Here is a 24,737-nt window from a genome sequence, read left to right on the forward strand (position 1 = left end):
ACAAAAAAACCCACAAAAACAAAAAACAAACAAAACAAAACAAAAACAAAACAAAACAACCCCCCAAAAAACCCAAACCCACAACCCAATGCTGACTTCTGATTCCGACCTTCTTTCTTGGGTGACGACCATTAAGCTATGTTAGTTCCGTGAGCAAGAACAGCTTTCAAGACATACTTTCTGTCTTGGCAACATTCACTTAAAAGCTCCAACTGTTCCACAGGGCAATGCCTAATGGAAGCCAGACTCAGCAGGGCCCCTGTCCCGACTGTCATTTTCCTGTACCTCCTCCTCCCTCTGCCCTCCCAGCACCGGCCTCAGACTTCCACTGGGACCCAGAAATGAAAATAAGAAATGCAAGGGTAATTAGTCACTGTCACACACACTGGGAGGGTGAACGCAGGCATCAGTTTGGCATTTCCGGATTACCCCAGTGCGGTCTTTGCCTCCTTGCCTGTAGTGGGAGGTAGTTTCAGGGCCACCTATTGGCCTGAAAAATATTATTCTTACTATCACACTGGTTTCTGTCTCTTGGGTACTTGGCTTCCCTAATCTTTGTCTACAACTCACAGGGAGGTGTCTAGTTACACAGTAAAATAAGGATTGGGACCAGCCCTGCCCTGGAACACAGGCTAAACAAGGCTGTTACTTTTCAGAAAGCCATTTACACCTTTAGCTGGTCCTGGAGGTGGTGTGGGGGAGGGAACTGTGGTCTCTCCTGTGCCTATATGGGAAACTACATGAGGGTACAGGGTGTTGCTCTGCCTCCGGTACTTTTCTGACCACCTGAGGTCTCCGGGAACTTCTTTAGTACCCGGGTCTTCTGGAAGGGGAAGACACAGAGAAGGCCAGACTATTCGAGGCCAGTGGTGTTTGCAGCAGGGACCTGGCTTGTGCAGAGTCAGAGCATTCAGAACATTCCACCATGGGAGGGGAGGCTTGTTTTCTTGTTTGCTTTTGGAGTAGGAAAAGGTGGGTAAGTATTTTTCGCTCCATTTCACATTTCCATATTTTCTACCAAGCGCACAAAGCATTTTTGTAAGCAAAAAAATAATCCAAACGCACACAAGCGCCCACATTTAGAATAAATAGGTTGCTGGTATTAAATTCTTTTTAATCCACTTAAGACCAGAACTTTTCTACTTTCTGGTGATATTGGAGAGAAACAGCACAAACCTGTGGTGAGCAGAAATGTTTTATGAGGAGTCTCATCTCACATTCCTTGTGCAGCTTTGAGAAGAGTGGCAGATGGAAGGCCCTGGTTCACCTCACCAAACAGTGGCCAGGACCATGGGACAGGCACAGTTCTGTCTTTGTATCCTGTCACAGTCTAAAAGGCTCTCCCTGACAGCTCCTCTAACCCCTGGACAGGTTCCCTCTGTTGAGGGAAAAATAGCTAAGGTCTCAACAACGTGATGTGCCAGAGGCTCTAGCGCCTGGTTAAACAGGAGCTACCACAACATCTGAGAGTCGGAGGGCATTTTACAGTCCGCGGGGAGAACACTTGTTCCCTAAATATTTGTTTTCCTCGCTGGAGAGACCTGTTTGCCCTGCTAAAGTTCTTGCAGGTATGCTTAAGAAAGAGCTTGTTTTGGTTGGAAAACAAATGTGGTGGGGATGGTGGGGTGGAGCGGGAGAGGAGTGAGGAGGGTGGCCATAGTAATGGAGGGGGGTGAGTTATCTCTGGACTAGTGTTGGCACAAACTTCCAGGTAGGAGTACACAAAGGTCACACCTGAGGGCCCACGCAGAGCCCATGCCTGGGCCTGTAAGAGCTCACCCCATGTCCATATTCCTGCTAGCTTTCCGGGGGTGAGTGTGGTAGGGATGGGCATTTGAGGAGACAGAAAGGAAGGGCATGGCTGTGGTGTATGCTGGGTCCTGACTTCCGGCCAGGAGACAGAGCGACTTGATTCAGCTTCACTAAGAAGCTTGCAGGAAGGGAGAGATACAAGGCCAGGGTCGTACCTTACGATGCTTCACTACGTAGTACAGGATGGGTGTCCGGCTGCTCCCCTCATGGCGAGGCCGCCACACCAGCTCATAGGAGTCCGTCTTGGAGGTCCGGGGTGAGCTGAGGATGATAGGTGCCTCTGCAGGGGCTACCTGCTCTTCTCCCGGGCACTTCAGGGAAGTAGGCTGTACCGACGACGTTGGGGGCTTAACAAGCCCCGGTTGTTCCCGAAGCATCTGGTCAGGTCTGCTGGGTCTGGAGGGTGGCATGGGGGGTGTGGCAGCAATCGGCTTGGTATCCCTCCCGGGTCTCAGGGTTGTGTCTGAGGACCAAGCAGGAAAGAGAAGGGAAGGGGGGAAGGTGTTAGTGGCCCTGATCACCTGCCAGGGAGAAAACAGAATAAAAACAGAGAAGACCTGAAATCACGATGAGCCCAATCTGTGACACACAGCCAGGCTCTGCAGAAGAGAAGGCTGGTGCCCTTATCCTGCCAGAAGGAAAACGAGGTCTTTCCACGATGCTGAGGTTTATACACACACACACACACACACACACACACACACACCTGCCACACACTGTGAATGTGGGTCCTGGAGCTTGAATTTGGCTCTTCAGGCTTAGCAGGAAGCACTTTTACCTATTGAAGCATCTCACTGGCACTAATGTGATGGCATTAATGAGGGGACCAACAGTCCCCTTTAGGCATTGTCCCCTGGTTGGTCCCCAGATGCTAGTGCGATTTTGGGGGAAGTTGGGCCTCGCTGGAGGAAGTAGGCCGCAGAGGCATATTTTTGAAGGTTATTCTTTCCCTCGGTCCCCTCCCCCCACACCGTCTCTCTGCCCTATAGTTTCCATCACAGAAACTGCCGTGAAGTTCTGCCTCACTATGGGCTCTGACTCAGAAGAGCTACGGCTCTGCCCTGAAACCTCTGAATTCATGAACCAAAGGAAGATTCCTTCCCTTCAAGCTGTTTTCTAGTTTGAAGTTATTTTTTGTTTGTGCTGGAAAAAGTGACGAACCCAGAAAACTGGCACCAGGGAAGTGTGACGGACGCTGTAAGTAAATCTGCTGTGCCGTTCTGCTGCCTTCGGGGCTGATTTATAGGGGGTGGTTTAGACTATTTGAATGCACAGAGTTCTGTCAGCAGAACATGATGCGGTTTGTGCGAGCTCAGAAGAGCAGGATGTTGGTGGGGATGGCAGTGAGGCTGTACTTGGGAATTACGGGAGAACAGGAACTCTGCTAGGAATTGGACTAGAAGCTACACAAGTGCCCCTGGGACAAAGACTGTGGAAAGCCATGTTTGAAAGTGTCGGACTAACTAGAGGAAATCTCAAGGTATTTGAGCATCTAGGCCACTGCATGACTAATGCCAGCTGATTTTACAAGGCCTGTAGAGAGAATTAGGAACAAGGAGGAGTATGAAGACAATTTTAAAAATACACATTGGGCCAAGGAAACCCCCTTAGAGTCATTAAGGTCATCAGAGCCATTAATAGGAAGCTATAGACTTTGCACCTAAATGGCAAGAAATATGTCTTGAGGACATGTCAGGAAATGGTTGGACCTCACTCTAGGCAGCCTTAACGGTGTAAAGGTTTTAAGTCATTTGAGACGAGAACTCTGGAACAACCTGTAACAACCTGTTTGCACAGGATCACTTAGGGAAACGTTTCCCCTTCACGCAGGCATCTGGGCTTTGTGGGCTACATGGTTGTAAGTGTGATCCGCACGGGATAGGCTCTGGCAAAGGAAGGACTTCAGTGCCACCCACAAGGTGCCAGTTCTGAAGCCATGCAGAATGCAAGAGCTTTGAGATCGGATTCCTCCCAGACGTTAAAGGAAAGCCCGAGAGGCCAGGTAATGCCTGGCAGGCTCACAATCCCTACGAAGAGCCCTTAAGAGAGTCAAGCATCCAGCTGTGAGGTGCAACGGAGTCCCAAGATGTTTAGAGATACCATCAAACACGGACTGCATGCAAAGCAAAGCAACAGGCAATGGATGGAGCTTACCCAAGGGAGAAGCCATGTGGGCTGCAAACAGCAAGACTGCATGGTCATGACTGCGGAGGCCCACATCCACGTTGCCCTAGATACTAGATATGAAGCTACATGGCTTAAGGCTTGCCCTGCTTGTTTTGCTTTTGCCCTCTTCTTGTCTCTCACATCTATGACATTCTATCTTGTTAGAATGAGTGTGTTTATTCTGTGCTATTGTACACTGAAAACATACAACAACTGTTCTTTTATTTTGTAGTGACTCACAGCAAAGAGTTTGACTTGAGTCATAGATGAGACTTTGAACTTGGACTTCTTTAAGTTCCTTAAGATTTCTTTTTAATCTGCATGCATGTATATGTATGGATTTATGTGCACTTTGTGAGTACAATACCTTTGGAGGCCTAAAGAGGGAGTCAGAGACCTTAAACTAGAGTCACTGGCAGTTGTGAGCCACCTAACGTTGGTTCTGGTAACTGAACTCGGGTCCTCCAGTTAACAAAGGGTGGACTTGTGATGGGGACACACCATTTCACCTTGAAACTTCACACACAGTGGGTCTTTCCCTTCTTCACTGAGGCGACTAGAGACATGAATTCAACTGGGACTGCTGAGAATCTAGAAGCCAAGGGCAGCATGACAACATTCCACTCACAGACTTTTCCAGCCTCAGTTCCAGCCCTACCTGACCCCCTCACCACAGGACATTGGCACTAAACTGTATCGTCCATCGTAGCATTTCTCTCAAATTCTTTCCATGGTTTCATCTCCTTTATAGGAAGCTTTCTCAGTAGAGAGGGCCTTTCTCACGCTTTGCAGTCTCTACCTCACCTGGTGCATGCTGAGCACACAGTAGGTCCTAGTCAGTGCAAGTGTCAAGTGAAATGGATCAAGCTAAAGACAAAGGTCTGAGTCATCCTTATTTTAAAGCCCTGGTTGTAAAGTATGATACTTCATAATCATGGAAGTCCACAGACTTGGAAAAATTATTCATTAAAAAAAAACCCATCAAATAGGTCATATTCATTAACAAAATTTGCACAGTTGAATTATTAATAAGTCAATGTAATTTTGAACTTACAACTAAAAGTCACTACATTTGGCTTTATTTGAGAAAAGGACTGTATACCTGCTCAGCCAGAATTTCTGACCCACTTGCACTCACCTGGCCGGGCGGTCCTCAGTTGGACCACAGCGTGGGCACTGCCAACCGCATTCTCAGCCATGCACTGGTACACGCCTTCGTCCTCTGGCCCAACACTGACCACCCGCAGGGCTCTACGTGACAGCCGGAGGCGCTGGCTGGAGGTGAGGGGCACTGCATTCCTCAGCCATAGTACAGAGGGTGGGGGGTTTCCTCGAACCTCACAGGTGAGCTTTGCACTCTGGCCCCATGGGATGACCAGCTGGGACAGCTCCACCGTGACCTCAGGGGGTTCTGTGGAGAAAAACAGATCAGAATGAGGAAGGCTGTATTTTCCCATCTCTAGGACCACACAAGCAAGATGAGACACAAGCACACTGCCTCAGGACTGGCTTCCTCCTCACTGGCTGTTGGGTTTGTCCTATGGGAGAAGTGGGGTGGGGCAAGATGTCTAGGTGACAAAGACTACACCAATACCCAGGGCCTAAGTTCTGAGATCTAAGAAACTCTGTCTTCCCAGAGTACTTCGTTATTTATCAGCTCCATGGCCTTTCACAGTAGAAACCTTTCGAGTTAGGTTATATGCTTGTGATGGTTCGGCCTAAGAGTAGCATTATTAGAAGGTGTGGTCATGTTGGACTCAGTGTAGCCTTATTGTAGTAGATATGTCACTGTGGGTGTGGGCTTTTAAGGCCCTCATCCTAGCTGCTTGGAAGCCAGTATTCTGCTAGCAGCCTTCATATGAAGATGTAGAACTCTCAGCTCTACCATGTTTGTCTGGATGCTGCCATGTTCCTGCCTTGATGATACTGGACTGAACCTCTGAACCTGTAAGCCAGACCCAGGTCAGTGTTGTCCTTATAAGAGTTGCCTTGGCCATGGTGTCTGTTCACAGCAGTACAATCCTATCTAAGACAATGCTTCTAGATGAGTGGGAAGATTAAGGAAGAGGAAGCCCATGGAAGCTCACCGAACACCTGGACATTGTAGAGGATGACTGCTGCCCCAGGATCCCCAACCCCATTGCTGGCCATACATCGGTAGGTGCCTGAGTCCTCCTCGCTGGTGGTGTCAATAAGCAAATTACTCAGCAGGAAGCGAGTCTTGTTATAGGCAGCAATGCTGGACCCATCCTTGGCCCATGTGACTCGAGGTGGTGGGATTCCACTGGCCACACACTCCAGTATGAGACTCTGGCCTTTGGTGACAATGACGGTCTGGGCTTCCAGTGGGTAGATGATGCGGGCAGCCTCAGCAGTGGACCCTGGAGTGGGGAAGGAGGACAAACAGAGTAAGATTTGGACTTCCTCCAGCCTGTCTCTGATGGCCCAGCTCCAGAAGGGCTCCAAAGAACATGCAACCCCTTTGAGCTCATACATAGCCAATGCAACGCCACTTGTCAGGAGCAAGGTCTTCCTCCTGCCCAGAACATAACTTAAGTCTTTTTTGTAAGCTACAAGTGCTTACTGAAAAATGAGGGTGCCAAGAGAGAAAGCATTTCCTGCTTGACTTCAGGCAGTACCCCCTGAGCCTGAGGACAAAGTGAGGTACCAGAATCAGTTAGGCCCCCACTTGACCTCAACATCCAAGGGAGTGCGTTCCTTACAGGGTGAGGAACCCTCTAAGCTGAGCAGGAGCCACTGTTGAAAGTTAGACATTTCTTACAAAGTCCCCAAACACAAGTCAGTGCTTCTTTTTGGTGCTCAATATAGAAAGCAGCCAACGAACGGCTGAAAGGCAATGACTCTCCAGTGTGCTGCTATCCCAGGGTCCTCACAGAGCCAGCCAGTGGCCCATAAAATTTTGGAGACTCTCTATTCCTGCTCAGGAAGAAGAGTAAAAAACGTTTTGCTCCATTAGCTTTGGGAGAATATCTACCTCGGGTGCGCAGTAGCAGCTCACTGAGTGCTTGGGGAACCTTGCCAGGCGCTCAGGAGGTGAGTGTGTTCTCACATGAATGGGGGAGCCTGTGGGCCTGTGTAGATTTTCAGCAGAGGAGACATTGGGTACAATTTAGGAGTAAGGAGCAGAGGGTAGGCCCAGAGGCCATCCACAAGGGTGTCCAGCAAACTCATCCCTCTTGCAGAGTTACGTGGAGCAACAGGCGAAGGGAGTCGCCCTCCACAGTGATGAGCTGTGGTGGCAAGCAAGGCTGGAATGCTATCCCCACTCTACCTGTAGGCTCACGAACCCCTCCTCTCGCTTTCCAGCTTTGCTGGGCCTTATTCACACCACCCCATGAATGACAAGCGAGCCTGGTCCTTACGGCGCACGCGCAGCCTGTCGCCGGAGCCGGAGGTTTTCACTTCCTGGGTCACCGGGTTGTAGGCGGCACACTTGTACATGCCTTCGTCCTCTTGGCTGGCATTGACAATTTGGAGATTCCCGGATGGCATGATCAGGTAGTTGTCTGTGGAGACGGTAGGGAAGAAGCAAGATGAAGTGCGTTCGGGCCCAGAATCTTACAGTCTGGAACTCCCCTAGACATAAAGAGTCCAAGAGAGAACCAGAGAAAACCTGAAATGCTGTTCTCCACAGAAAACTTAGCACGGTGTGCGCAGAGCGCCAGAGTAAGGAAGTGACTAACTCCAGGCTCCTGGCTGCTTGGCTGCCTGCCTCTGAGTTAGTGCTTGTCTGAGGTTCATCTTATACTCGCAGGGAAGCTAGGGGAAGGTAGAGAGGATGCAGGGCTTAAGGTTAACGTGGGCCTGAGCTGTAGGTCTACAGGATAAGGTGTGGTCCAGAGACATCAGTCAGCCTCTTAGATCCATTTATAAAACGGCAGAACGTCTGTTGCTAAAACACTATTAAGATTGAGCCTCGAGCCATACCAGTGGGGAAGAGGTGCGTAATCTCAATGACTTTAGCATTCCCTACCCATCTGTGTAACAGTCCTCACTCTAAGACACCTTCCTTGTGAAATCCTTCTACTGAAGAGGACTATTCTAACTCCTAACCATTGTCCTGTCTGTGACAGCCACTGAGACACCATATTGTTCCTCGCTGGCCTGGCAGGTTTTCTCCACGCCTAGTCCAAGAGGGTTATTGGTGGGTGGGGCTGAAGCGTGTGTTCAGGTTTGCTTGGCAGGAGGCAGACTCGAAACTTCTGGACAGCCCAGCAACAGGGGTGGCCCTCAGTTTCCTGGCAGGGAAGGCACTGGCCTCCAGTCAGCTCTGAGCTCTGTCCTGGTGGCCCCTCCTGGGACTCAGGGTGTCACCAAGCTTGGTGCCTGCCTGCTGCTGGGCCACCCAGGTGTGAGCTGCTTAGACAACTGCCAGATGGAGTGAATCTTGTCCCGGGCTGCTGCCAAGCCTCCGATGGCCAAGGCTTAGCGTTCCCATTCTCTCTTATCTGTTCTCCGCTATTTCTGAGTGATTGAGCCAGGGTGCTTACATTTCAAGAGCAGCTTTCTGTCTTTTCTGAGTTTCTTCCTCCTTCCCTAAGATTTCAATCACAAAATATATTCTTTTCATAACCAAAAAAAAAAAAAAAAAAAAAAAAAAAAGTCTACACTATGGAAAGTATACATTTTGAGTTACAAGGCCAGGTCAAGTTAAATTAACTTGGCCTTATGTGTAAGTTTGTTGTGAGGTGAGCTGACTTCGTTTTAATGGATATACACTTCCTTGTTGGCACGGTGAACCACTGTGGCCTCTCCTAGACCAGCCATCATGTCCATTGTGGTCTGAGCAGGAAGCTGGGAGAACTGAGATTACCACAGTGCCCAGGGAATGGAGGAGCTGTACAGTCCCACCAAAAGACTGCTTTGCCGTGTGGGGGAGGATCCTTTCCCACCAGGGAACACTGAAGTTCTGGGGACTCTGGGCTTGTCAGGCAGCCTTTCTCTACATGCCTTGTGACAAAGGCTTGAACAGGGAGCATCAGGAACCAGTCATGTGCTGAGCGTTTGGCAACACCCTCCAGGGCCCCACAAGATGACTTAAGTCTCCGTGACAGCACGGAGGAACTCCATCATGGAAACTGCCCTCTTAAGATCTTTGAGAGCCAAATGTCAGAGTACAGGACAGCTGGCTAGCCTGAGGCTGGGGCTGTCAACATTATCGTGGGGACTCAGAGAGGTAGCAACAGCTGACACAAATGAAAGCAGTCAGAAGCCAGCTCTCCTGGGCTCCCTGCCCATTCCTTACCTCTAGAGGCCTCCAGCCACTCCTGTTTGACACTGTACCGGACCTGGGCTTTTGGGTGGCTCTCAGGCAGGTGGCAGGCAATGACGGCTGTGTTCCCCTCGTCTACTTCAATCACATGCTGCACATCTAATTTAAAGTCCTGGAGATCTGTGAAGAGAAAGGAAGGTTCTTATTAGACCTGGATGAAGAATGTCAGTGTGCTATCCCAGGTGGGTTCCGGTTGGGAGTCACAATAAATGAATTCAGCATTCACTCCAGACCCTAAGAGACTCTGGAGGTATGTACAGGTTTATAAGGATTGTTTGCGCAGAGCCCTCATCACCGGATGTTGTTCAACTTGAGGTGTATAGAAATGTAAGTTTGGGGAGACAGAGAACCCTGCTAGAAGGTGGCCAGAACAGTTTCTTCTGTGACACTGAGCCCTAACAGTGAGCTGGTCCTACACAGCTATCCTAGATATGTGTCATAGTCAGGGCACAAAGGTCCAGGCACAGCCGTCAGAAGGTTCTATAAACGGGGGCTAAAGAGAAAGACAAAAAGAAATGCTAATGTTTTTATCCAGTTCCATCAAGAAGAGCCTCCCAGGTTCTTCTCATACATTCGAAGAAGGAGAAAAGTGACTCAGTTTCCAACCTTGATTATAGCAAAGATGCTACTACCCAGAATCTACTGTCTCTAATGACTACTCCTCTCTTGGGGATGATAGGTGGGACTCTGTGGATGCCAAGTCTGGCATGTCCATGTAAGAGACAGTATGACATGGTTTCCTGCCCTTGAAACAGAGTCAGCAAGGGATGAGCCTCCATGAGTGTTGATGGTTGTTGTTAAGGCTTGTTTGTATAACAGTCTACATATTTTCAAGTTCCTCCTCTGAGGAATGTCCCTTCTGCCAAGGTTAATGCCTCCATGATAATCAGAGACAGCATGAATGTGGGAGGTGAAGGCCAGTCCATGTCTCCACAAAATGGTAGAATGCTGTGACCATCGGGACAGCTCTTAAGACTGTGGGAAAGAATGCTGAAAATGTGAGTTCAAAAATATATAATTTCCCAACTATGCAAAATATAAGGATGCAATATGAATTGTATAAGGAGCTTCACAGATCTCAGGGAACAGAGGCAGCTGTGCTATGATCCAGCTTGTCAGAAAGATGCTAAAGAAGGAGATAAAGCGATTTAGGGGGTGGTGATTGCAGAGCAAGATCCCACCCAGCTAAGTTTATTGTTTGTACTTACAAAGGCTGGTAGATTCCTGAGTTCAAGGTCAGCCTGGGACAAAGCTAATTTAGGTTCAGGAGTGGTCAGAGTGGTAATTTCAGGGCAAGGTCCTGCCAGCTATCTTATTGTCTGTGCTTATGTTTGCTGTCTTTTCCTAGCATCAAGGGGCTGGGGTCATGGAATGCTGATGCATGGAATAATCAAAATGGAACCGAGGGTAAAGACTGCATTGACATGTAAAATAAAAGACTGGGCTTTTGGTTTACAAGAGATCAGTTATCCAGAGAGATTTTAGAATACCAAGAGAAAGCTGTCTCAAGCAGAGAGCTCTCTGGAGATCTCCAGAGAAAACAGAACAGAGGGCAATCTGAAAGCTGTCTCAAGCAGAATATGGGCTGTCAGCTTGGACCTATAACTTGACTTCCACTCATGCATTTTGCAACTCTCAAACACCCCTTCTCTCAGAACCCCTCTCTAAGCTGAAGCTTGCCCTTGGCATGTGGATACCCTAATGATTCTTCTCCTAGATGACAAGGGATCTCTGAGGATACCCCAGCTGGTACCCCACTGTGGAATCTGAGAGGAGCTGAGGATCCAGACTCAGGTTTCAGCATCCTTTGGCATCCTGCGGCTATTTCTTCTGTGTCAGCTTTGTGGGACAATTAGTGTAAAAGGAGAGAGGATGAAGGCCCATCTGGAGCAGGGACAGGATGTTTCCTAAACAACCCATGTGTCTAAAAACAAATCTCTTTGCATGGGCCAAATCACTGATGCTGTTGAAAAGCTGGGCCATTTCTACAACAAAACCACATTCTGAACAGGAAACTTGTTTTTTAGGATTGTTGCTGGATCTATTTTAAGAGAAGGAATAAATCTAATAGAATACAAAGAAAGGGCCAAAAATATTTTACCCAGACACTGTTTTCAATGTGGTACTGAGGAAGCCATGGTAGCCCACTCTCAAAGCACAGGCCGTTTCAAACTTTGCTTAGCCTTGGGCTTCCTGCAATTTCACTGCAAGACTCTACCTGCCTGCAGTGTTGTTTTCATGCGCCACTCAAAAAAGGTAAGGTTTCTTGCAAAACATGAGAAGTAACTGCCCAAAATAAACTAGAGTCATCACAGGGGAACCTGGTTATCAAGTCACCAGGCAAGGTCAAGTAAATTTTCTACTTAATGGAACTTTCTAGAAGTTATAAGTCAGGCCATGGTAGAGAAGAAAGCCTACTGCTTTTTATGAAAAGATCATTGTCGCTTTCATTTCAGTATTAAACTTACTAAGGACAGGGCCAAGACTTGTTTATATGTGTCCTCTAGGCCTAACTTGGGTCTTGACAGTAGATGTTCAATGACTTAATATCATGGAATCTAAGTTTCACAAGTTGGATGCCCATTTACATGGCTATGAACCCAAATTCTCTCAAAATGTTTGGTTCATGTTGTGAGCTCAAGTGTAGGACCCTAACACAAATGTTCCATAAACATTTAACTAAAGTGTGACCAAGGGCAGTTATTTTGGAAAAAGAATGTCTGGTGACTGGGAGGCATCCGATCCCCTTGAAACTGGAGTTACAGACAGTTGTGCGATGTTTTGCAGGTTATGAGGGTTCTGGGAATTGAACCTGGGTCCTCTGGAAGAACAGCCATCACTCTTAAATGCTGAGCCATCTTAAATCCTTAGCAACATGTAAACAAAGGATCCTACATTTTCATTTTGCGCTGGGGCCTGTAAATTATGTAGCCCTGATCTAGCCGAGCCTCTAGGTTAGGACCATGAATGAGCTTCACTCTGAGAGGAAGAAGATGAACTATAAGAAAGGGAATGCCTGGGCCCATGTTCCAGCTGAACACAGGCAGTGCCACTCCTTTAAAAAATATTTCACCGAAACCATGCAAAGGTGCTGATCCCCCTTCAGGGTAGGGCGCCTTGTACCTGCCAAGGGAGGAAGCTCGCCACAAAGTGAGCTATGAGCAAATGCACTTCAGAAGCATCTGGAAAATTCCTCAGGCACTGGGAACCATTTTCCTCCATGCTCTAATAAATCTAAAGCTACCCCACCAAGAGCTGTCCCCTCCCACCCCATCCCCACCACCCACATCTTCTTTCTTTACATCATTCCAAGAAAAACTGCCCCAAGCAACAATATACTTAAATCCAGCAGATCATTTTGAAGAAAGATGTGAACAACCGAAAGGAGCTTGGCACCAGAAAGCCAACTCCATCATAATGTCCCCAGGCTTCTGCCTCCACTACAGGAAGGCTCATCCGGATGTGAAGTATGTGCTCCATCCACCAAGCATCCCCCACCTCACCACCAAGTACTAGAACACTGGGTCCTCCTTACACCCCTCTTGGCTCTCAATACACCCTCTGACAACCGCTAGAGCACAAACAGAAGGCTGAGCATTCAGGCAGGCATGAAGCTGGGCACTGGTCAGCCATGCAACCCAACTCTCCCTTTGTTCTGATGCCAACATGTGCACAACAGCCCGTGTGGGCAGGACCCTGGACACCCCATCTGGGTGCCCCACTCCTCACAAGGGCTGACTGGCAGGCAAGGCTTCTTGGCTTCAAAACAAATAAGCGGCAGTTTGGTCTTTGCTGCTGTCCCCTCCTTGTGCCTCCTAAGCTTAGGTCTTAGCTGCCATTTCTATTCCTCTCAGTTTGGCGGCTGCGGTAAGAATTCACTAAGGGATCAAAGGTGGAGTAATGAAGTGATGAAATCAGCGCCCCCTCCCCCTTCCTTGTGTTTCTGGCCAGGAAGGAGGCCAGAGATGGAAGAGACTCCGTGATCAATAACACAACAGTCTATTAGCAGCAGGCAGATGCAGAGGCATGCCCCATACGAAGGGGAGCAAGTAGCCTGTTCTGCAGAGAAGTTTCCTGACTTCCAACAATGCCTCACTGGAAATAAGGGGCAGGCCTTCAGTTACAAATGGGGTTAGCAGGCCTCTGTTGGCGGAAGGGTGGCTCAAGTTTCATGGGAAATGACTTGATAGGACACACACCTGTCCTTGCCTGTTGTCTGTGTGCTTGAGAAATGTGTTGCAGGAATGTTTTTTCAGCTTTAATCTCTTAACTTCCCTCGCCTACTTCTTCTGTATTCTCTCTCTGCTCATTCTTCCAGCTACTTCATTACATTGCCCATTAGATCTATTCATTTCTCAGGTCTCCCTAGGTCAATAGCCCTGGTCCTTGAGGTCACATCTGAGGTTACTAACACACCTTACTGTCACAGTACTTTCTGAGAAAGCCCATCACATTTTGAGCTCTATGCAGAGTCTTGCCCAGTCGCTTCTCCTGAAAAGCCCAGATTCCAAAGGGAAGCTGCATATTCCAACTGTGTTAGTCCTGTAAGATGCCTAGATGCACTGTCTATAGACATTTCTCCAAATGCTCACTGTGTGCTGCGTTCTATTCTTCCTCTTTCCACTTAAAGGGAACGTCAGGCCCCAATTCTCTTGGCCACAGGAAAGTCAGACAACATGTGAGAGATATTTACAAGCACTTCCTGCCCGGTGAGGTGAGTGTGTGAAACCACATAAGGGCACATTTGATCTTGAGTCCATTTGAACTTTTCAACCACTTTCTAGTCCTCTTCATTCTGCCCTTAATAAGAAGCTCGTAATAATATATAGAACAAACCAAGTGGTGGTAGCAGATGCCTTTAATCCCAGAAGTCAGGAGGCAGAGGCAGGCAGGTCTATGTGAGTTCAAGATCTAGCCTTGTCTACAGAGCAAACTCCAGGACAGCCAGGCCTATACAGAGAAACTCTGTCTCACAAAACCAAGATAACAACAACAACAATAATAAAAGTTAGAATTATGAATTAAATTATAATACTTGGAGGAATATGCCTATGTACCCTCAATACAAACTGTCAAATCCTAACTGAAGACTTACCTCTTCCCGAAAACTTACTCTAACACGTCCAGTTACAGAGTATCTATGTCTCAGCTCCAAGTTTCTTGTATAACCCAAACCTCCACTTTTCAAAGTGTTTTTCCCTCAGCCTTCTCCCAGGTGGTAAAGCAATGAAAGCTCTTTCTGTTCAGGCAGGGAAGACGGCAACTTTGCTGGATGCTGTGGGAGTCCCCAGCCACCCCCTCTCCATGCAGGCGTTCATCGCACACAGTCTGGTCCCGTGCTCCCCCTATGTTCTCAGAGATCAGGGGACAAGCCTACACTTATCTGCTGAGGTTTGGCTGGGATCCGTCAGATCGTGGGCACTGCATGGGGCTCACTTGGCAAAGCTACTGGGCTGCTGAGCAGTTCTAGAGCCACGGGCAAATTTCTGGGCTTACTGTTGTCAATTCTATTCCTCAATTCTCATGGCCTCCGAGCCTCAACTTGCCCCTGTGACGGCTTGTTGTGTCTACGACGCTGAGGTCGCAGAGCTTGGGAAGAGCCTGTGCTGATGGCGGCACTCTTCAGTGACGCAATGACCCTGTGGTCTTTTTCTGTATCTCAATCACTTTGGAGAACGGCCCCTAGACAAGGAATTAGAGATACTGAGTGCCTTCTCTGGATGAATCCCTGTTCACAGCTTCATAGAAGGACTTAGGTGTAACACCGCAGAAGGCAGAGGGGCCGTGGCATTGCTTCTGTAAGTGGCCTCGGGCAGTATTGGGCTTTCCTGAGCCCTAAACTGTTCTACCGATGGACAGGGGGGTTGCACACCTCACCAGATCCTTTGGTTGTCTAAGACACACCCAATGGCTTAGCTTCACCCTTGAGTTATCCTTGAATAAAAGTACCTTGCAAATGGAAAACCACAAAGTCACCTGCTAAGGACAGGGGACCAAGTAAAGCGACAGCTGATGGTGCTCATGAGCTCAGGGAACCTGGCACCTGGAGAGTAACTGGGGTTATGGCTTGGGCAGGCCTCTCAGAAGCTGAGCATCCGAGGAATGACTAAGCGCTTGCCAGTGGGTAGCCAGGGCACACAGACCACTAAAGCCAAACAGCACTGTAACTCACCAGGCTGGCCTAACCCAGTGTTTCCTAAGGCGGACATTTAGCACAGTTCCATCCTTTAAGCCTCATGGATGCCTTTACTCAGACATTCTGGTATGCAGAAAATGCAAAGAGAATAAGATAGGTCGGTCCTAGACAGGGGTGGGGGGGGTCTTCTGATCTAACGATGAGATAGGTTAAGGTCAACATAAGACAGATCACCAGAGTGGTGCTCCCAGCACCGGCATCAGCTCCTCCACCAACAGTCCAAAGTAGGCTGCCCCAAGCTGCATACAATCTGAGGAGGAAGCTGTAGATGCCAGCTTTGTGCCTTGTTTGGCAGGCCAGGACAGTGGATAAATATGTTTGCTCTCTTTGAGAATTTTTTTTCTCCCCCTGCCAATCCAATTGTACAAATAATTTTGGCTCCAAACAAAACTCTTTCCTGACAGCCATGGAAACATGACATGAAATTTCTCAAACACACTTTCTGATGAAAGCATGCTATGCTGTCTTTTATTTAAATAAAAACCAGTTTCTATTGGGGGGTGGGGTGGGGTTTTTGCATCTGCCAAACAGATTAGTTGTCAAATCTTTTGTTGTGTGTTGTTTTCCCCCTCAGCTGAGGTGTGGTTTCCCATATTTGAAAGGTGGAAAGGCTAAGAATGGAGGAGAGATGAAAGAGACCGGAGGGTAGGAAGTAAAGGCAAAAAAAAAAAAAAGAAAAAGAAAAAATCTAGTTAAGACAAGAGAGAGAGAATTATGGCTGAGAAGAGAGAAGGCAGAAAGAGGCAGGCATGTGAGGGGAAGGAAAGGAAAAAAGAATCTATTTTGCAATGTTATTAAATGATTTGCAATAAACTGGCTTAAGGCTTGAGGAATTTTTTTTTGCTTGAACCAATTAAAAAAATATTTTTAAAAGACATAAGAGAACATGAAATGCGATTAGTCCTCAAAGACAAGTCAAAGATGGAGCCACGTCTCCACCGAGTCTGGCAGCCAGATGCAAGAGAGATGTATGCAGCCGTACTCATTTCCCTGACTGCAGTGCCTCTGTGAGGTAGTGCTGGCACACAAAAAGCTGCAGTTTCTTTTTGGACCCGATGAGAGTTTGGAAAAAAAAATACATTGAAGAAAGAGAGAGGAGAAAAAGATTTACTTGCCAACAACCCACATCACACATACTTCTCTGATCATCCAAATATAAATATAAATACAAACTCAGCAATGGGAAAATTCATGTAAATCCTGGTGGTCTCGACTCATCAGAGGCAAAGCTGGATCCCAGCACGGTCTTTGACAGGGCGGGTGGCCAGCACAGGGAGAGAGGGGAGGGTGGAAACAGGAGCCTAGCAGCTCCGAAGGGAACAGACATCTTCAGCAGGCCCTTGTAAACAGAATTCCAGGTTGGAGAGGCAGGACCACTATGCTGGGGACAGACAGGTTCATGTGGCCCTTCTTTCTCCCCACATATCTGTCAGCACGCATGCACACACGCACGCATGCGCACTCGCACTCGCATGGATGCGCCACAGTAACAGCTCTAAGAAGCCATCTTCCACCAGCTTTTGTAGGATCTGGTGGTTGAATTCAAGTGCCAGGCCTGCATGCAAGTGAGGCTACTCACTGAGCCATCTTGCCAGCCCTCCGTTTTGTTTAATATCCTGTACATGTTTAAAAAAAAAAAAGTATTTATTTATGTATACAGTTGTACTATAGCTGTCTTCAGACACCAGAAGAGGGCATCAGATCCCATTACAGATGGTTGTGAGCCCCCATGTGGGTACTGGGAATCGAAATTAGGACCTCTGGAAGAGCAGTCAGTGCCCTTAACCGCTGAGCCATCTCTCCAGCCCTCCTTTACTCTTTTTGACTTCCATCAGTTTTTTTCTAAAAGCCCTTCTGTATCACCAACCTGTTTTAACAAATTCCTTGTTCACTCTTTCTATATATGTCACACACACACACACACACACACACACACACACACACACACACAGAGTGAAATTAGGATTAGCCAAAATTAGCACAAACGTGTAGGAGAGTAATCTATTCCACTCAAGGGGAAGCACAGAAAACACAGGAAGTTTCAACTATAAACACGGACAAAACAGGAAGTCGTAGGAAACAACGCCATAGGGACAAAACTGCAAAAAGAATGGATTGCCCACTTCACACGTAAAAACACCTCAAAGGGAAAATAGCTCCACTCGTAGGTTTAGCTCATGAGGTATTAAAGTGTACTGTTGCTTTCCTAAAGAGCCGGTTCACTTGCTTAACTGAGAGTATGTTGTCATGATTTGAATATGCTTGGCCCAGGGAGGGTCACTATTTGGAGGTGTGGCCTCTGTGTAGGTGGCCTCTGTGTTGGCATGGGCTTTAAGACCCTTATCCTGGAAGTCGGTCTTCCTGGTTGGAAGACAGTCTTCCACTAGTAGCCTTCAGATGAAGATGTAGAACTCTCAGTCTGCCAGCACCACGTCTTTAGAAGGTACAAGAGGCAATAAAAGATTCCTGGGGAATCTTGAACACAGTCCGAGCCAGCTGAAGGGGTGGGATGAGAATGGAAAGGAGACTACAAGGCAGAGGCAAGGCTGTGCTGGGTGGGGCCATTGCTACACTGGGGCTTGAGCTGTACCCTGTGGTCCGAAGTCTCTCTCTCTCTCTCTCTCTCTCTCTCTCTCTCTCTCTCTCCCTCCCTCCCTCCCTCCCTCCCTCCCTCCCTCCTTGCCTCCCTCACTTCTTCCTTTCTTTCTTTCTTTCTTCCTTCCTTCCTTCCTTCCTTCCTTCCTTCCTTCCTTCCTTCCTTCCTTCCTTCCTTTCTTCCTTCCTTCCTTCCTTCCTTCCTTCCTTCCTTCCTTCCTTCCTTCCTTTCTTCCTTCCTTTCGAGACAGGGTTTCTCCGTGTAGCCCTGGCTGTCCTGAAACTTTATCTGTAGACCATGTTGGCCTTGTACTCAGAGATCTGCCTGCCTCTGCCTCTATGGAGTTAAATGCCTGCACTATCACCACCACTAAGCTCAGCACCATTTTCTTTATAGAAAAAAAAATAGTGGGCTATTTGTTGGTTGGTTTGTCTGTTGCTTGTGTGCCTTGCTCATTTGTTTGGCTTACATCACTGTTAACTGATGACACTTTAATTCAGATATGCTCTCTAGTTCTTGAACTGCTCACCACATTCCAAGATGGCTGGAAGTCTAAAAGTAAGGTCCAAGTAGAAATCACTAAACTTTCTCACATAGACCAAAGCAGAGCATGAAGGAACTTATCAAGCCACTAAAACGTCACTTTTCATTTTACATCCTTCTAACCAGTGGTCCAGTGGTTTCAAGACAACCGAATCAATGTTCTGCCCATCCTCAGTGCAATGTGCGTCTTATGGCCCTCTCCTTTTCTCTTAGTTTAGATAATGGACCTATAATTTTGTGTAAGTGTGTAAATAGGTGACTGAATACACAAAGAATTGGGGGAGAGGTGCTATTAGTCTTTCAATGTGTTCTTGGTAAAAGTGCCACAGGCTTGAGGTCAATTTGGTAGACAGTGCCTACTATGAAACTCGTTTCCCGGCTGCCTCAGGCCGACACCTGCTTTTAAGTGAGATATACTCTGTGCAGAGTTTGTAGCCCTGGTCTGTTGAAGTGCTTGTTCCAGGCCACATAAGATTACTGTTGCTGATGCCATTTGAAGATTCTACCAGAATACCAGGAAGAATTCTTATAATTTCATGACTTATTTACCTAAAAAGAGAAGACATTAGTTATGCCTCCTGCTTAGAGCTACTGGCAATTTTATTATTTTTTTATTAACATATTCAGCTGCCTTCTGGGTCTGAGAATCTTTGGATGATTTTTTTTTTCTCACCTGGCCAAGTCAAACACACCACTTACCACTAAAAGCAGTAAATTTCAAACTAAGCCTATCCTCCCGTTCCAAGTCTTGGCTGCCACGGAGCTGTCCCTGCCCTGGTTTCAGCTGCAGACTGCCCTCCTGGGGCAGCTTAGAAACCCACCTGTGTTTTCCTTTCTCCCCCAACTCTTCTTTATTCCAACATCCCTTCATCCCAAAGCAAAGGGCTCATACAGGAGTCTACGAGTCAGCCAAGCAGCTCCACAGGTTTTTTTTTTTTCAATTTGGAGCAACTGGCTACTTCTTGTTTTCTCTGGGAGTCACACCCATACTGTGCCAGACTGCTCTGTGTTGGAGGATGGGGATGCTACTACAGGGAGAAAAAAAAATCCCTAACTTTAGAACTCCCTTCTGAACCACAGCATGTACATTCCTCAAAGGTAAATAGACAAAACAGTGAGTCAAAGACTGTGAGAGTGGCCTAGAATAACAGAGGCTGGATTGGTGGTGGTGTCAGGATGATGGAAGGAAGCTGGAGAGCTAGCTTAGTGGTTAAGGGCAGTACCTACTCTTCCAGAGGGCCCAGATTTGGTCCCAAACACCCTGTAATTCTAGTTCCAGGAGATCCTGTGCCTTCTTCTGGTCTCCTTGGGCGCCTTGTATGCACATGGCATGCAGATATACATGCAGGCCAAACACCCATACATATAAAAATAAAAAAAATAAAAAACTCGGTTGTATTCACTGTGGAAGAATCCTCGTCTTTCCAAACAGTCCCTAGGTCTGTCCACCACGTGGATGGCTGAATTCATTGTTAAAGGCTTGGTCATGGCATATAAAGATTTAAAATATTAAAGATAAAAACAGAGCCACACACATTTTTTAAGATTCAATTCCTGAGTCTTTTTCAGTAATCTCACCTCCCAAAATTGAAATAAATAGTTGCTACTCGTTCGACCCCTATTAAAACCTGTGCACATCTCTGTCAGACAACTTCGAGGGCCAAATGGAAGGTCATTTTCTCCATTAGACAGAGAAATCCTCAACAACTGTGACCAGATCTTTCTGGGATGTACTGGAAATTCTAAACACATCCCAGTTAAGATGGCAGCCTTCAAAATGTCCAAACAGAGAAGTCAACACTGGGGGAGTCATGGTTTGAAGCTTCACAAGATGGGCTCATTGATTTTCATTTTGCCTTACTGAATGATGTCTCTAAGGACAGAATACATTTGTTGGGCAGTGAGTGTCTGAGGAAGAAGCTAAGTTAAAGCGGGCTCGATAATGAACCGAGTCAGTAGGATATGTTTTAGGAAGAGCATCATAGTGATGGCTGGAGATCACGTTCTTGGCATCATTGGTTAGTCTGCATACTTCCTTTTCTTTTAGTCTCTCTACCTCTCTGTTCTAAAAGAAGTGTGGGGGGAGGTTTAGAGAGATTAGGAAATATAGTACAGGTGTTAAAATGAATTTAAAGTAAAAAAAATCAAGACAAAATATGCAAATAAAATATCAACAAATTAAGCTTTGTAACACAAAGGCCTTAATGAAATTGTTGAATGTGTCCAAAGCAATTCCTGACAACATGCAGGTACCAAGTCAAGAAGGATGCATGAAGCTGGTACCTTTTTCCTCTGGGAGGGTGTGATGGATATTCTTGGTTGTCAATTTGACTACATCTGGCATTAACTAGAACCCAAATGGCTGGATACACCTCTGAGGGATTTCTTTCTTTCTTTCTTTTTGTCTTAATTAAATCATTTGAAGTGGGAAGACCCACTTCTAATCCATTATCTTTGAAGTGGGAAGATCCATCTTTAAATCTGGACCACACGTTCTGCTGGCAATCTACATAAAGGGCACAGAAGAAGGATGCTTGCTGTGTCTTTGCCTGCTTGCTTTCATTCTTTCTCACAGGCATTAGAACTTACTTCTTGAGGATTTTGGCTTATACCTAAAGACCAGCTAAGATAATCAGCCTCCTGGACTGAACAACTACTAGATTCTGAACCTTCCTTTCAGAGCCATTGTGACTACCCAGAGTGCAGTGCTGAGAATCTCACAGGTGAAATCGAGGGCCAGGAAGAAGTCTGGAGTTCCCTAGCTATCTGCTGTTGACTCTGGAGCAGAGTGGGTCTTATTGGTTGAGCCACATAGAGTTGTGGTCATGCAGTAAAATGTTTATGGAAAGAAGGAAGGAAGGAAGGGAGGGAGAGAGAGAGGGAGGGAGGGAGGGAGGGAGGAAGGAAGGAAGGAAGGAAGGAAGGAAGGAAGGAAGGAAGGAAGGAAGGAAGGAAGGACAGAGTCAAAGGCATTTTAAATATCAAGTATAAGGCTAACCAGGAGATCTGAAGAATGGCTTTAGTGGTAGGAGAACATTACCAAAAAGCAAGGTTAGTTTAAACCACTGGTTCTCAACCCTCCTGATGCTTCAACCCTTTAATGTAGTTCTTCACTTTGTGGTGACCCCCAACTATAGAAACTGATTTTTGTTGCTACTGCATAACTAATTTTGCTAGTTATGAATCATAATGAAAATATCTGTTTTCTGATGGCCTTAAGGTAACCCCTGTGAAAGGGTTATTTGACCCACAAGGGGTTGTGACCCACAGGCTGAAAACTGTTGAGTTAAACAAGGAAGAAAATTCTCCACAGGGCATAATAAAAGCAAATGGTTCCCTCCCATACATCAGGACAGATGGGGAAGACATGGGTGAAACTCTTTGAGGAATTCTGGACTTCCAGCTCAATTTTTACCAAAATCTAGAAGCTAATGCTACCTGGTCAGGATGAAGTCTGCCTCCCAGCATCAACACAGGAGAACCAGAGGCCTGGCCAGGAGAGTTCTCTAGGGGCTTCCTTAGCCTTGAATCCTCGAGCCAGATCCTTGATTCTCCCCTATAAGGCTCTCAGCAGTCTGTAGAAGGAAGCCATGATGAGGTGCGTTGCCAGATAGGCCACACAGCATTGCTTTGTGCGAAGATGGAAGATGAAAGTATGAAGGAAGGCCCCCAGTGAAGCCTTAAACACACTCTCCTGCCCTGCCTGCCTGCCTCGAAATGTAGAGGGTGCTGTTGACAATCTCATCTGTAGAGACCAGTCTCCTTGTACGCCAGCCATTCAACAAAACACAGATCCATTATGCTCAGGAATGTGTTCTAAGAAACTGGATCTAACTGCTGAGTCCGGGCCAGACCTTCCAATGGCATTAACCCAAAGATAGCGCTCCCATTCTCTGTCCTCCACCAGCCTTCCTGGCAGCCAAAGTCTCCCTCCTTCAATCCTGGGGGGGCTGCAGTTCTACCCCTCCCCCACGCCCCCCTCAGCAGGATACCCACCCCACCTGGTCACCCCATTTCCCCAAGTTCTTTCTAGTCAAGACTCAAACATTTCACCTTGGATTCTCGTCTGAATGACAATTCTTGGCTTTCAAATGAGACCAGCTCCCCTTCAGCACATGCCCTTCTCTGCCAACCACACACCCTTCAAGCACCAGAGAAAGCAGGAGCCAAGAATTTAAAGAAAGAAAGAAAGAAAGAAAGAAAGAAAGAAAGAAAGAAAGAAAGAAAGAAAGAAAGAAAGAAAGAAAGAGAGAAAGAAAGAAAGAAAGAAAGATGGTAAATTGAATCTCCACACACACAGATCTATTTTGAATCAGAGAGGTCCAAACTAAACCACCTCTTCAGCAACTCCCCTTTCTCCAAACACTAAAAGGTTCAGGCTGGCTCCTCATTAGGCTGGATAGACAATTAGAGAGCATCTTCTGAGTCTGCAGACACACGCTGATCATTTGCAGACAGAATCTCTCTTCTAGAGGATCCTTTAAGGCACAAATGTTGAAAGATACATCTTATTTGGAATAGCGAACAACTGGGAAAGAATGAATTGCCCAGCAGCAGGAAATACTTCAGTCCATTGTGGAAGAATGCTACTGTAGGGGGTTGAATAAGTAAGCTAGCTAAGGACACAATGGGGTACGTGAGAGTGACAGTTACATGATGCTATAATTTAAACGCATGTGCAGAAGAAGCTCATTGGTCATTCACTTAGGATACAGGCACTTTGTGCTTTACTGTTTGCATTTTATACTCATTGAAGCCAAAGGAAAATGCATGTCATATAGAGCCAAACAGGAAAGAGAAGACTAGAAACTGTATTATTCACTCAAATTAGAACAACTCTTAATACAATTTTTTAAATCCATTTTTCCTCCTGGCCACTTAGTTTGCAACAGCAACAAGCCTATGGCTAATTATTATTAACTGCATAGGCCATAAGCTTTGGCTTGTTTCCCAATTGGCTTATAAATTATTTAACCCAGTTAAATTATTCTGTGTGTACAGTTTGGTTAGTTACCTCTCCTTCAGTCCTGGCTGGCTTCTTCCTTCACATCTCCTCTGTGTCTCCCTGAGTTCATCTACCTGCTGGTTTAAGTTTGTCTCCTCAGACTGTTGTCTCCAATGGCTCCCTGGGGCTCATTTTATTCTCTCGAGATTTCCCAGAATCCTCTCTTCTTCTGCCACTGTCCACCTCCTTTTTCCTCCCTCAGCTCATTGCCCATTGGCTTTTTTATTGACAGGTAGTGCTTATAAGAGATTCTCTCTACATTCAGCAACATAATTATATGGGTATGGATAAGAACTGGAAGAGAATATGCCACAATGACAAGCAAGGTTGTGTGAAGATGGCAGACTTAGGGGGTCATATTGCATTTTATATATTCCAAACTTCCTTTAGTGCAATTATAACTATAAAATTGGTAACAGGATGTAGGGAATGTCTGATGGCAAGAAGCGTGGTTCTAATCTCGGCCACTCTTGACCGTATGCAATGACTCCTACTTATCTCTACCATCTTCCTCTAAGCCTTACAACACCCCCGACTATCCACAAGCACAGCCTGAGGAGAGTACCTGGCTAGACTTTGCCCGGCAATTAGCCTGCTCCTGGAGACCTGATGCTCGGAGTGAATGGCACGCTTTCTGCCAAGAAGGAGAGTAGATCTGTGTGGGGTGGGGAGAACTTTGTCTCAAGGTCAAGCTCAGGGAGAGAGACACCCTTTGCCTGTGCCCTGGAGGAAGGGGTAGAACTTGGTATTCCCTAAGAAGTCAGGAGCACCACCAGTGTAGTCCTGCTACACTCGCCCTCACTGATGTCCTCTTAGGGGTCTGGAACCAGGGTGGAGCCTTTTGGCCTTGCTATTCTGCTCCCCAATTCCTTGACGCTATTTTTCTGGTGCTCACAACTCATGTACCTCAGTGATCTCAGCTGACTTCAATAGACCCAGGTTGCAGAAGTTTTCTCTCTTGGCTCTATGGTGTGGGGGAACTCATTTCCTAGAACCACGTTACCCATAAGCCCAGTGGTGATCGAGACACGGAAGCCCAAAGCAAGCTTATCAAGGCCAAGTGGACACTATGAAGTTATGAGAAAATAAGCCCTAGGAGTCTCAAAGCTTATATCCAAACGCATAA

The 24,737-nt window shown here is 46.8% G+C and overlaps 1 protein-coding gene across 1 annotated transcript in view, besides 1 other annotated feature; it reads right to left on the reverse strand.

Moving 5' to 3' along the window:
* Positions 1–24,737, reverse strand: part of Boc (biregional cell adhesion molecule-related/down-regulated by oncogenes (Cdon) binding protein) — a 73,826-nt gene that overhangs the window by 9,240 nt on the left and 39,849 nt on the right. Inside the window, exons 4-8 of the mRNA NM_172506.2 lie at positions 9,245–9,391; positions 7,362–7,505; positions 6,066–6,359; positions 5,117–5,389; positions 1,968–2,275 (exon numbers count right to left, since the gene is read on the reverse strand). Of these exons, the coding sequence (NP_766094.1) occupies positions 1,968–2,275; positions 5,117–5,389; positions 6,066–6,359; positions 7,362–7,505; positions 9,245–9,391 (1,166 nt within the window). The remainder of the gene's footprint in view (positions 1–1,967; positions 2,276–5,116; positions 5,390–6,065; positions 6,360–7,361; positions 7,506–9,244; positions 9,392–24,737) is intronic.
* Positions 7,768–8,949: an enhancer, noted in NCBI's record as "Hh enhancer in Boc intron". NCBI's record gives its function as "Hedgehog-responsive enhancer" and the evidence as "EXISTENCE:reporter gene assay evidence [ECO:0000049][PMID:26912062]".

The sequence above is a fragment of the Mus musculus genome, chromosome 16 (assembly GCF_000001635.26).
Source record: "Mus musculus strain C57BL/6J chromosome 16, GRCm38.p6 C57BL/6J".
NCBI classification, from domain to species: Eukaryota; Metazoa; Chordata; class Mammalia; order Rodentia; family Muridae; genus Mus; species Mus musculus.